Source organism: Hemicordylus capensis, chromosome 10 (genome assembly GCF_027244095.1).
Source record: "Hemicordylus capensis ecotype Gifberg chromosome 10, rHemCap1.1.pri, whole genome shotgun sequence".
NCBI classification, from domain to species: domain Eukaryota; kingdom Metazoa; phylum Chordata; class Lepidosauria; order Squamata; family Cordylidae; genus Hemicordylus; species Hemicordylus capensis.
The window spans coordinates 29,725,132-29,738,724 of record NC_069666.1 but is presented as its reverse complement, the minus strand read 5'-3'; the positions used below and the strand labels follow the sequence as shown (position 1 = coordinate 29,738,724).

Here is a 13,593-nt window from a genome sequence, read left to right as displayed (position 1 = left end):
TGCAGTTAGCACTGTAAATGTTTTCTTCCAAACTGCCAATTAAGGAACAACCAAAAGGTTGTTTAACTTATGCCCAGTTTAGACATTACACTACACCCTGGTTCAGCAGGAAGATCCCTTCCCCATCCTGACAAAGTGTGTGTGGGGAGGGGGGCGTTTTAGAACAAGCTGGGATTGCCCTGATGTCTGAACTGAACCAACCCCAGACTGTTCCAACCACAATCTGGAAAGAAGCCAGGAGACCAAAGTGGGAGCCAGCCTTGCTCTGCATTACTCCGCTTGCTTCCTTCCTTCGCCTGTGAGGGGCGGCAGGCAAGCCCAAGCTCGCAGCCCTGACGGAGTGGGCCACGGAAAGGGACCTCTCAGGAAAACCCGCTCAGAAAGACTCGCAAGCCAGAGGTGCTCCTGGGACAGCCTTGCGTCCGGCTTCCTACAGTGGGCCAGACTGGAGGGAGAACGCCGAGAGACATACTGAGCCGTTGGTCTCTTCCACTGGGTCCTTCTCGTTTCATGGTGGACGTAGTAGGTCCTGCCAAGCACGTCCTGCCTCTCTTCCCAGCCGGCGGGCAGAGAAGCCTCCTGCAACTGGCACGGAACCTCCAGCTGGTCCAAGATAATCCAGCCCGGCTGCAAGGGAGAAGAAGAGCAACACATGGTGACGGCAGGCTGCCTTGACGCGGCACCCCCGCCCCGCCCTCCACCTCCGCAAGGGCATTACAGAATCCTGGAGCTGGAGGGGGCCCCAGAGGCCACCCAGTCCACCCCTGCGCCCCCCGCCCCAGCCGCCTCTGCTCAAAGGCCTTCCAAGGCCCCAGCAATTGGCTCCCCTACCCAACTGCTCCTAGCAATGAGGAGACGGACCTCTGCCCCCGAGGCTTGCCTGGGGCAGCTGCCTGCAGCGGGAAGTGGCAAGAGAGCTGCACTCCGGCTGGGGAGAGGACGCCGGCCCTCAGTGCAAGCGCCCTTGGCTGAGCCGGCGCGCCCGTGCTGCTGCTCCCGAGCAGGCAGAGGCGCTTCGGAAGGCAACCAAGCAGCGAGGGGGGCTCCAGAGTTTGACCAGGCCCAGGCTGGAGCCCCCACCAGGGCCTCCTCCGACTGCCCCGTTCTCCAGCCACCACTGAGGGGGGCCCCTCCTGCACCCCAACGCGGAGAGTCAAGCACACCCGCAGCTGCCTCCTGGGCCAAACTGCAGGACTTCCGGACTGCGGAAGACTGCGCAGATCCGCTCAGAGTCGGGCAGCACGGTTGCAAGAGAGGCTGAACCTCCACCTGGCCCTCTTCTGGACCCCTTTCCGCTTGCGCAGCCTGTGGATCTTGGCTAGCTAAGCTGCCGGGACGAGGAACAGAAGAACAGCCCTGCCGGATCAGGCCCTGCAAGGAAGCCCATCTAGTCCAGCATCCTGTTTCGCACAGTGGCCCACCAGATGCCGCCGGAAGCCACAGGCCGGCCCTCTCATCTCCTGCTGTGACTCCCCTGCAACTGGGACTCCGAGGCATCATCGTGCCTTGGAGGCTGGAGGTGGCCCTCCGTCTGGTAGCCACTGACAGACCTCTCCTCCATGAAGTGATCCAAACCCCTTGTAAAGCTGCGTCTGTGGGCCTCAGAGGGGACGAGGGCCTCCGTGGCCAGACCACGGCCTAAGAAGCCCCCCTTCGTCATGGCCGGTTAGAATCGCGGAGCTGGTTTCATCCAGCGCTCATTCGCTCGCTCGGGCGTGGGCGGGAGGCTCCTGCAGAGCGCTCAGAGGGGGAGCTGGGCCGCAGCCGCTCTCCCTCCGGCCAGGCCAGGAAGGCGTGCACGGACTGGCCGGCAAGTCCACAGGGCCAGGTCCGAGCACACCGTGCAGCGGGGGGGGGGGGAGCGGGCGCACCTCGAGCTCTTCGGCCTGCTCTGTGCCGTCATCTTCGGATCCGTTGCTTTTAGGGATGTACGTCATTTTTAACCGGAGGTGCCCTTTCACTCTGGATTTAGGACTGCAGCAGAGAGAAAAAGTGCACTCCTTGTAAGGTGCGAGCCTGTGAAATGCTACCGTGTGCAGAGCTGTCTAAACAGCGCTGCTGCCGCTGCCGCCACCACCTTCGCCACCACCTGGCTCCTGTCGGAAGGAGCACAGCTGGGCTGGCAGCAACGCCGCCCCCCACCCCCCCCACCCACCGCTTGCCAGGCTGCAGCTGCCCACGAGACGAGAGCCAAAGGCCAGTTCTCGGAGGAGGGAGAGCAGCATCCCAGGCAAGGGCCAGCTGAGCCAGGAACGTCCCCCATTTCTGAGGGTTGCTGTCTACTGACCTCCTGGGATGAAGCACAAAATCCTTAAATGTATATGGCCTCTCCGTGGTGGGATTCTCTGTCTGGAACGAAACAGCAGTTGGGGGTTTTGCTCCTCTCCCAAACACAAACCCCGACCCTTACCGGAGACAACAAGATGAAGCCAGAGCCCCTGCAGCTTGCAACCCCCCTCCCCAAAGCACACACAAACACACACACACACCCGTTGGAGCATAGGAACATAGGAAGCTGCCATATACTGAGTCAGACCCTTGGTCTATCTAGCTCAGTATTGTCCACACAGACTGGCAGCAGCTTCTCCAAGGTTGCAGCAGGAATCTCTCTCAGCCCTCTCTTGGAGATGCTGCTGCCAGGGAGGGAACTGGGAACCTTCTGCTGCTCTTCCCAGAGCGGCTCCATCCCCCGAGGGGAATATCTTGCAGTGCTCACACATGGAGTCTCCCATTCAAATGCAACCAGGGCAGACCCTGCTTAGCTATGGGGACAAGTCATGCTGGCTACCACAAGACCAGCTCTTGAGGACTGGGAGCGGCCAGTGCTGCAGCTAAAAGACTACTAAGACAAATGTCGGCCATTCTTTTGCTCTACCTACGGAAGGGGCTGCATCCCTAGACTGCTTTTCAGATTCAGTTGTTTGCATTAAGACAACGGTTGCATTTAAAGGAACTGAAGTGTATTTCACACTGACAGGCATGCAAGCTTATCTGAACTATTTTTATCTAGGGTGGATGTGTGGCAGCAAGCATGGATTGTCCCCTTTGCTAAGCAGGGCCTACTCCGGCTTGCAGTTGAATGGGAGACTCCATGTGTGAGCACTGCAAGAGAGTCCCCTGAGGGGATAAGGGGGCCGCTCTGGGAAGAGCAATGCAGGAGCTTCCAGGTTCCCTCCCTGGCAGCATCTCCAGACAGGGCTGAGAAAGACCTCTGCCTGCAGCCTTGGAGGAGAAGCCGCTGCCAGGCTGTGTGTAGACAACACAGTCACCCCTCACCAACCGCAAGGGTAGGGTTCCGTTCCGGGAAAGCCTCACGGTAGGCGAGCCATTGAAATCCATTGGGAACGAGGTGAGGGGAATCACGGTCACGAGGAGACTGAAACATCAAGAAAAAAGACCCCCCCCAATTGCCAAAACACACCTGGAATCCCTTTAAATCAGCCATAGTTAGCAAGAGGAGTGAGGAGGGAACCCCAGAAAGCACCCCTGAATCTCCCAGAATCACGACAAACCCTACCCGCCCCCCCAAATTACCAAGAAATATCGCCAAACTGGGATATTCGGGTCACGGTTGGCGAGACCGGTCACAATTTCCCAGTCGCGGAAACTCAAAACCACGATTGGGGAAACTGCGGTTGGTGAGGGAGGCCTGTCCCGAGCTCTCCGTGGGCCAAGGGTCTGACTTGGCAGAAGGCGGCTCCCTCTGACCCTAACAAGCCAGGGGGCGCCCGAGGAGGCAGCTTGGGGGGCTCCCCCCTCTCCCACAGCGCCTGCAGGCCTGCAATTCGTTCGGCAGAGCTGCGTGTTCGGCCGGCCGGCTACTGGCCAGCATCCACTACACAGCCACGGTTGCGCACTGCACACATATTCTCCCTTTTCTCCTGTCTCCAGCCCGTCCTCCTGAACAGCTATAAAGTGGTTCTTGTCATGGGAGAAGCATGGCAAGTCTACACAGGGCACGGCCTTCCCTAGTCCCAGAACAAGTGGAAGCAACTCAGGATTCAAAGTGCCTGGAAATGCGTCAGGGAGGGAAATTCTGTTCCGCTGCCCATGCAATGTTAAACGAATCCAGGCCCTAGCAAAGCCTCCCCCAACTCCAAAAAGCAGACTAGATATTCTTGACAAGAGGCCGGTGAGGTCTTTTGACCAGGAGCATAAAGCGTTTTGGAAAAGAGTTTTAAATCGATACAAACCGACAACTGACAGAGAGGCACATCGACTTGACCCAGAAAGTCGTCTCTCGTCTAGAAAGAGAGAAACCATTAATGGTTGGCAGCCATGAGCATGTTCTGCCGCAGCAAAAGCATCCTTCCAGGAACGCCTTCCGTCCGAGGCTCCTGACCGTGGGCTCCCAACCACATCGGGGGGTCCGAGGAGGAGGAGGAGGAGGAGGACCACCCCCACAGGAGCCCACCCCGGGCAAAGGCAGAGGAGGGACACTGGGACAAGTCGGGAAGCAGAGTTTCATGAAGGGGACAGCTCCTGTCCACGCCGCTTTGGCTACCCAGAGATCTAGCGGCTTCCTTCTGCTCAGGTCGAAAAACGGCCCTCAAATATCCTCGTTGCCATTTCCCCCCCACGGATCCCAGTCAGCAGGATCTGGCCCGCCAGCGTGCTCGGCAGGCAACCTCCACACTCCCCTCCTCCTCCTCAGCCAGCATCAGGGCAGCGGCGGCTCCAGCCCGGCTGGGACGAGCACAAGGCGAGGAGACGGGTGCTGCCTCTGGCCGGCTGGCTGGCTGGCTCTGCCGCACAGGGGGTGGGCCGCCAGCCGTAGCCCAGGAGCCCCGTCTCCCCCGCCAGAGGCTGGGCAGCTTCTTCTGCCGTCGCAGGCCGATCCCAGAAGAGAGGTTCGGCCTGCGGCATCCTCGCGCCACGTCCTTCGCCTAGCGCCGGCTCCTGCCCATCTCGGCTCCAAGCACCCCAGAACAGAGAGAAAGCCACATCCCATTATTGAAAGCGCGTAAGAAGAGAAGGGAGCTCACCGGTGAGTCGTGAGCGGCTAAGAGCCAGCCACCAGCCCTCCAAGGCCTGCTGGCGCGAGGAGGGACACAGCCCATCGGGACAAGCCGGGCCAAGAGGGCACCCCACCCCGCACCCCAGGTGCCACCCCCGAGGAGGCTCTGTTCCTCAGGCCCACCCAGCCCACGGGACACAGACGAGGGCCTCCGAGGCTGAGCTCAGCACGTACTCGGTCGATAAGGGGCCCAGTCCACAACCGCCATGAAGGGCTTCCCAAAGACGGCAACCACCCCAGCCCTCTGGACCCACCCCAGGAACAAAGCGGGAGCCAGGGCAGGTTCTGGAGAACACGTCCCAGGGGCCCGCTTCCAAGCACCTGCAGCAGCTTGTGTGGCCCTTGAGGGTGCCAGAGCAGCGGCCATCAGCTTCCCAGCCCTCCGGCTTCTAGCCCTGCTAGAATGGGGGACACGGCGGGACCCAGAGAGAGTGTACCTGCCGGGCTGCTTCCCAGGAGCCCTGTCCCCCGGGGGGGGCCCTGCTGCTGCTGCGCCCCAAGGCGGGGCGGGGGGCAACGTGTGGCTCTCCAGGTGTGGCTGGGGGGTTGGGGGTTGCAGCGCAGCCCCACGCAGAGAGCCGCCCGTTGTCCCAAAGGGAAGCCCCAGGCAGGCGGCTCAGACCCCCAACTGGCCAGGTGTGCTTGCAGAGCAGCAGAGAGCCAGGCGGGGGCTGCATTGCCCGCCTCCGAGCAGGAGCGGCTCTGGGCGTCTGAAGAGCGTGGCTCCTCTTTAAGCAATTCCAGAGCCCATCCAGCTCAAGAAATCCCTCCGCGCCCCCCGGTGCACCTGTCAAGACAGGCAGCGCTTACAGCCTCGGACCCTGGCCTCCAAGAATGCCACATCGGTCAAGGATTTCTGCTCAGCTCTTCCGACCGTCTCCCACGTGCGTCACGAGAGGATGGCAACCACGTCAACAGTGGCAGCCCGAGGCCCCTGTGAGCCTGGCGCAAGGGACCAGATGCTGCCCGACCCCCGCCTGCCCCCCATCCAAGCAAGGGGCAGAAGGACGTCTCGCCCCCTCACCGGGGCCCCAGAACCTGCCGCCACCACCTCGCCTCCCAGAAGGGCCAGCCCTGCACACCAGGGGCGAAGCACTCCGCCTGCCTCACAGCCCCCCCCCCCGTGGCGGAAAAGCCCCAGGCATCTTACGCAGACTGGGGCCCAGCGCCCCCCCCCCCGCCCTATGTGGCCGCTTCTCGAGACAAGCCACACACCCCCCCCCGTGGTGCCTTCAGCCAGTCCCCCCCTCAGGACCGGCATCCTGTCAGCGCTCCCAAGCACCGGCCCCACGAGGAGGACAAAGTGTGGCACAGAGTCCGGGACAGACTTGGAAAGAAAGAGCTCCTGAAGGAAAGCCGGCTCTCCCAGCGGATCCAGCTCCTTCTCCGTTCTCCGCCTGGAGGAGTCGTGAGGGAGAGGACATCTTCACACACACGTGTGCCACCCCCAGACTCGCCTCCCTGAGCGCGGGGGGGCTCCTTGCCCTCCTCCCTTCCCCAAGCTTGCCGAGAGCGGGTGCGAGTGCTCAGCGGGGAGCAACGCAGGAGGCGACTGGCTGCCAGAGCGGGAGGCCGGGCAGAGGGAGGAAGGGCCTGCCTGCCAAGGGGCCCTGGGCTGAAATTAGACCCGCCGAGCCAGAGGGGAGAAGCATTTGCACAGGGACACCAAGGACTTGGCTCCCTCCACAAGAGTTCAGGGACGAAGCCGGCATTTCCCAAGGCAATGAGAGACCCCAGGCCGTTGCCAGGGGGCAGCGCCAGAGCGAAGGGCCCCCCAACCCCCGGACACAGCCTCGCCCTTGGGGCTGGCCGAGGTTCTGCACCAGCAAAGCCCACCACCAGCTCGAGGGGCGGTTCTAGAGCCACGACTGCACTGCGGAAGCATCCTGGACACAGGGGCCACGTGCACAACTCCTCCCCGGGGCAGCGGCCGGGGGGGGGGGGGCTGCAAGACCAGCTCTGGCGGCCAAGCCGGAGGCCTGCACGACACCCACACCACCAGGACATGGGGCGCCTGAGCCCTCCCCGGCCCATTTCCCCAGCCACTGGGAGCCAGAGGCACACCATCGCCCAGGCTGGAGGCAGCTGCCCATCAATCACAACAAGCAGCCCTCCGTTTGCGGGCCCCCCACAGCTCTGTCCAACTCTTGGCCCTTGCCCATCAACGGAGCTCCGTTCCCAGGATTCGGCTGCACGGAGCTTCACCTCCGAGCGTGTCCAAGCAGCATTATGGCCGGGCGGGGGGGGGGGGGCGGTGCTGCTCGAGTGGACAGGGGACAAAGCCTGCTCCCCCTCCCCCAACTCGCAGGCCCACCAGCGGCCCAGAGCAGGCTCGGCCCCTTCCAGGATGCCAGAGTGCCCCCCCCATGCCCTCCCCAGTCACTCGCTCTTCTGGGGAGAAAGCCAAGCCCCGGTGGCAGGACAAAGCCTCTGTGCCACCACCCACAAAAGCAAGGGGGGGTGTGGTGTGTCCCGCTCAGTGTTCCCTCTGAGAGGGATTCCCAGATGTTGCTGACTACAACTCCCAGAATCCCCAAGGAAAAGCCATTGCAGCTGGGGATTCTGGGAGCTATAGTCAACAACATCTGGGAATCCCCGTCAGCAGGAATGCTGGTCCCGAGAGGTGTGTGCTCAGGGAGGGGGGTCCTTGACAAACCCCACGGAGGCTTGCCTGGTGCCAGCTCTCTCTTGTGAAACCCTTTTATTCTCCAAGATTCTAGCAGCTCATTTCTACACTCAAGGCTCCTCGTTTTACTGCCGTTGGCCCGGTTCACAGTAGCTTTGTCCACATCTACTACGCATTTTTATTGCAATCTGGATTTGGTTGTAAACGCCACCTCAGAAGCCGTGACTGAAAGGTGACCAAAACATCTTTTCAAGGAGAGAGTCTGGCTCCCAGGACACGTGCAGCGTTCCCTCTAAGGCCTGCACATGTGCACACGCTCCCAAGTTTTTTTTCTGTCTGCTCAGTTAATGTTAGATCCCACTCAGGCTGAATCAGGAAGACCCCATTCTGAATATATGTGGGCACACACTGCCTTGATCCTGCCACTCAGAACAAAACTCACTCTGCACACAGATGAAGAGAATTAGAGAGAACCCTGGACATGTGGCTTGCTGAGCCTCTTCAAGGAATCTGCTCCCCCAGCATCCATCAGTCGCTGATTCGCTGGCTTCAGATCAATGCTGCCACCTCATGTTGGGCCTATTGACTCTCTCCTGCTTTTCAAGCCAAATGACCCGCCAAAGTGATGCTCCACAGTCATACAGAACCGTGGATTCTAGAGAACCCTCTAACGCGGGATGGCACAACTCTGACCCTCCAGCTGCTATTAGACGACAACTCCCATTATCCCCAGCCAGATGGGAGTTGTGGTCCAACATCTGTAGGAGGGCCAGCGCTGTGCAGCCATGCTCTAACAGCAGCAACTGCAGCAAGACGAGCAGCAGAACTTTTGCTGGAAGCCTTCGAGCCCCGATTTAATTCCATGACAGCTTGGCCCAGATAGCTGGCGTGACTCAACACGACTCCAATATCAGCTAGTTAAATTGGAATGGAGACTCGGCAGCACATCACCAGGCTAGGCCAGACTAACTGGAGTCAAGGAAGTATTTTCAGGCCTGTTAATTTTAAAATGCAGCACAATACAGACCTATAATTAGAAATAGCAAGGATATCGAACAAAGTTGTTTGGGAAGACTGTTTTTTCAAATATGACAGTCCATTTTCAACACAATTTCAGTCTTTAAACTGCAGTTTAATACACCTGCAGATACCCAATGCTGCTTCAGAGGTATTTCTTGCTTACCCGAGTCCACTGGACCCACATAGCACTTTTAATCAATATTAATCCTGCATCCAGGAAAAGCAACTGTTCTAAGATGTGGTCCAAAAACATTAAGAATGGGTTTTCACACACCCAGATATTAAAGTAGCCATTTGCTCCAAAGACACGGATCCAAGCAAGTCTGTTTTCAAGAGTGGGCACATTTTTCTCAAGGGGAGATGGACCACAATTCAAAAGCCCAATTCAAAAGCAGATTACTTCAAAGTTTGCACATCACTAGCTTATCTGACACAAAAGCCAGAAGCTTGTTTGCCAGTTCCTCTTCGGGGGCTTTTAGTGCCTAACAGTGTGCATCTTCCGTTCACACAAGATAAGGCTAGTTTTAAATGTCCCTCCTAAGCCTTTGGTCTGGCAGTTAATTGCCAAAGGTGCACAATGAAAGAAATGGCAGGCAGCAGCCAAGACTGCTCCTGAATCATCCGAGCCGCCCGAGAGCTCTGGAAAGCGGCACGTCTACAGAAAGACTGCCTACCGAAGCCCACTAGTCTGTTGCCACTTATGCCACACACAGGGCGACCACAACACCCGGGCACCACGCAGTCAGCAAACAAGAAGCACGGCTGAAACGGCACCTGACAGGGAGCTAGCTTTGAGGGAGTAAAGGAAGAGATGCCGAGAAAGAAGCAGTCCCACACAGCACAAAACCATCCGCTCTCTGCTTTCTGAAGTACCTAAAGGCAGAAGTTACCAAGTTCCTTCGAGGCATCCTGTGTGTGTGTGCAGCCCACGGCAAGTTACAGTGTGCAGCCCACACAAAGAAAGCTGGCTTACTGGCTTGGAAACAGATCCATGGGCTGCCGATAAGACAGCCTGGGCAATCTTCGTTGAGGATATGAAGTACTCGTATTGTCCATTTTGTAGTCTGTAGAGAAACACCAACATTGACTACCAACGAACTGAGTTAGACATATGTAGCTGAAAGACCCCCCCCCCACGTGGCTTGTAAATTCTCTTCTACTCAAAGACGTTCTCTGTTCAAGACAAGAAACAGGAAAATCATCACGTCTACAAATGCATTCAGCCGTCTGTCACAAAGGGCTTCAAAATGTGTACCACAGAAGACAACTACTCTGCTGGATCCCTCTATTCTACTCCAGAGTCAAAGTCATCCTATGCAAGAGGCGACTCTCAAAAGAGAGAGAGAGAGAGACTCACCTCTAGAGGTTTCCTCCAGGGACGCCTCTGGTGCTCTTGCCCAGGTGCTCTTTGAACCCCAGCTGGGTTTCGCTCTCCCTCCGGTCCAAACAGGATATGCAAGTGTGACGCCCCTGCCCTAGAACTGTATTTAAGGCTGGATAAAACAGACGACGCCCTAGACGACCCCAGCGACAGACTCCTTTGTAGGCCATGGTGGACCTTGCTCCTCTGTGCAGCTGGCCTTTTTTCTGCCTTTGAGCCAACATGATCCTCTAGCCTGGAGGGCAAACAGGCAGCCGTCCTGTGTGGGAACCTTTGAGGGGTGCAGGCTGCAGCAGTGGACATGCTGGGACCAGACTCCACTGGATCCTGTGATGCAGACGCTCCAGCGGGAGAGAAGTGAAACGAAACACAAGAACCTCCAGGAGGTCTTTCCTCACCTGGGGCACGTCCAGAGCCACCTGTCCCTCTAGTTCTCTCCCCCAATGAGCGATGCAAACATAGCTGTCTCACATCTCTACTTTCACTGGGAGGACAAGAGCCTTTCGAAAGCCGAAATCCATTGACTACAGTCGAGAGGGAGCCCCTGGGCATGGCCTGGTCTTCACTTGACGCCTGCTCACTAGCACAGCCCTGGGAAGGCCGCGGGTTCGGGAGGGGGGGCGCTGGAGACAGTGGTGGGGTATTTGGAGGACTCCTCGGGAAAATCACCAGAGAAGAGCAGCGCCGGAGGGGCACCTTTGCCTCTCTCGCCACCCCCGGCCCTTGGGCTGCCCTTGCCCCTTGCTCAAAAATATCTCCACCCCAAGAATCCCGTGTGCTCCTGCAGGGGCTGAGATTGTTGCCGGCGCCTCTACTTAAAGCGCTGTCGTAGAGCCTGCTGCCAGGCAAAGCAGAAAAGGGGCCACTGCTGCCACCACTGACCGCACTGCTGCTGCTGCAGGAGCCCCCATCACTGGCGGTGCTCGTGCACGACGATCCGTAGTCACTCCCTGCACTGCTGAAGGCTCTGGGGGAAACGCTGCCGCCCAGAATCCCACTGAAGGCTGCCATCTCAGTCAGCTGGCTGCCGTTTGGGAGCGGGCCAGAGAACTGGCCAGCCGGATTCTCGTTCCTGCCACCCCCATTCGTCCTTCTCCCGGCCGGGGCTTCGGGAGTCACAGCCTGGGGACACCCACCGCCTCCGGAAGCCTGCAGGGAGATCTTCAGCAGGGTGCTCTGCTTGGGCATTGGGGACGGGACCGGCTGTCGGCGGCTCTCCTGCATTCTGGAGCCTGAGAGTGCCTGCTTCGGGTCCAGCTTCATCGGGACGACATCCAGTGCCGCAGGGCGGACGCGCGACTCTTCTCTCTAGGCACGCCGTTTCCCAGAGCAGATCAGTGCGGCTGCGTCAGGCTGCAAAAGGCCGTCGGAATTGCCGTGCCATTTGCCCTCATTTCCACACAAGGAAGTCGGGAGGTTTCTGCTTCCAGGCGGGAGAGGCAGCTGCCTCCGATCTGTAGGCAGTTACTCTCCAGGAGAGCAGAGGACGCCGGTCGCTAGTGGGCGGCCATGCAGCCTCCTGAAGCCAGCCCGCCCTTCCCACGCCCGGGGCTGCAGCTCACTGGCAAAGCACTCCCTTCCCAGCGACCTTTCGCGCTCCTCTCAGCTGCAGGCAGCACACACAGCCAGCCAGCCGGGCTGGAATGCTGTTCTCGCTTGCGGGCGGTCTTTCCATGGCGAATTAACTCCACAGCAGCTCTTCCTCCAGCTGTCTGGCTGAATTGCGGGTGGCGGGTGTCCTGTGTAGGACCACTCGGATTTCACCAGCGTTTTAAAATTACAGGAAGTGGGCAGGAATGAAATTCCAAGTAGTTAACAAACCTAGGACTCATTTTTGGAAGATTAATCATGGTAGTCAGCTGGTATGAATATGCTCTACGTAAATATAAAAGTCAACAGCTTCTCTTTGCAACTGTCACGTAAGCAGTCACTACATACATGTCAAACGGAAGCTACTAAGAAAGGCAGCCCTTTCAGTTTTGTGGGGTGACGACGAGGACAGACTAGAAGTGCCCCCCCCCGCCAAAAAAAAACCAGCACAATCTTAAAAGGAAGCCACACTGTGTTTTGTTTCTGCCTCAACTACACTTTTCCAGCTTAAGCCTGTATTATGCAAAGAAAACTGTTTGTAACAAGCGCTTGCCTGAGCTTTTAAAAGTGATGTTTAGAGATGTGCTGCATCCAGCCTGGAAGAATGCTGCCTACATATGCAAACATTAATGTAAATAAGAGGTCCATCTGGAAGTCAGCATGAAACCAAGTAGGACTCAGCATTGTGGCCTGGAACCAACCCAAACTATTCTTCTTCAGTTGCTTATGAAACCAGGACTGTTGAGAACTCCACCAAGCAAGCACCACAGAAACAAGGCCACCTTCTCATTAGAGTCCATTTACTCCCCAAAGCAGCAGAACTCCACCTTGAGCATTTCCAAAGTGCTCCAAGTGGCAGCATTTCAAGAGCCAAAAGGTTCTTTGCATCCCACTTTGGCTCCACAGCAAGAGAAATTCCTTCCTGGCATCTGGGGCTCTTTGGAGAAAGCGGACTGCCACACAACCCCCCTGCCAGCATACACCCCGCAACAGACCTCTTCGAGGGCCCGGCAGTCACCCACTCTGCATTTCTACCTTCCACCACAGCAATGTGGAACCCAACCACAAGCTGTGGGAGGACACTGTGCCATTTATTTTTGTGCAGATCACAGGACTGAATATTTTCTGCTTGGTATTTATTTAACCTTTATTGCATGTTCAGTCTGTATGAAAGCCAGCATTTCAGATCCTCCAAGAGGAAGAGAACAAGCTTTAAAAATCCTACTTCAGAGCAAGGTGACCCCCTTCACGAACTTTGTGAGTGAAAAAAATGTGACTGCTTGAAAAGAAACTCAAGGAAGCCATTTGTGCCGGCTATCACTGCGTCAGTGTTCTCCGCCGTCTCCTTTCCCCTTCAGAATCCACAACTGCCCCAAAGATTCCCAAGGAGCACTTCACACAAGCTGCCCCACCCTTGCCTGGTGTGCAAGCACCATGGTGTCACTGAGGCCTCTTTTCAGCCTGGCTGCTAGACTAGTCCAGGGGATGAGGGACACTGGAAGCCGTCAGGACTGGGGCAGGACTGCAGCAGCAGCAGCAGCAGCAAGAGGACAGGCTGCCCAGAAAGGCATGCCATGCTGGCCACCATGCAATTGCCATCGCAAGACTGTCCTGGTAATAAAGAGCAGATTCCCACCGACTCACGACCATAGGACAGTTCAACACCACACACAGGATAAGACTCACCAAGCGGTTTTCATCAAAGACTTCAAAGAGAAACCGATGTTTCTGAGGATTGACCTGAAAGAAACAGTTGCTGACCGTCAGGTGGTTTCTTAGGAAGAGAGCCTCAATTTTTTATCACAGTCCATGCCAGCTCACAAAGAGAGTACAGACAAGAAAAGGAAAAGGAGAGTATTCAGTCCAAGCATATAGATCAGACAGTCGTAGGGAGCTGTTTTGTCCAACACTACAGAGTTTTTAAAAAGGCATTCACAGCAACAGAAGCATGCTGGATGA

The 13,593-nt window shown here is 57.5% G+C and overlaps 1 protein-coding gene across 3 annotated transcripts in view; it reads right to left on the bottom strand.

Annotated features, from left to right (window-relative positions):
• NEDD4 (NEDD4 E3 ubiquitin protein ligase) overlaps positions 1–13,593 on the bottom strand; it is a 45,850-nt gene that overhangs the window by 23,705 nt on the left and 8,552 nt on the right. For all 3 annotated transcript variants that reach the window (XM_053272523.1, XM_053272524.1, XM_053272526.1), the window contains exons 5-9: positions 13,321–13,374; positions 4,194–4,244; positions 2,288–2,349; positions 1,872–1,974; positions 473–627 (exon numbers count right to left, since the gene is read on the bottom strand). In XM_053272523.1, coding sequence (XP_053128498.1) covers positions 473–627; positions 1,872–1,974; positions 2,288–2,349; positions 4,194–4,244; positions 13,321–13,374 — 425 coding nt within the window. The remainder of the gene's footprint in view (positions 1–472; positions 628–1,871; positions 1,975–2,287; positions 2,350–4,193; positions 4,245–13,320; positions 13,375–13,593) is intronic.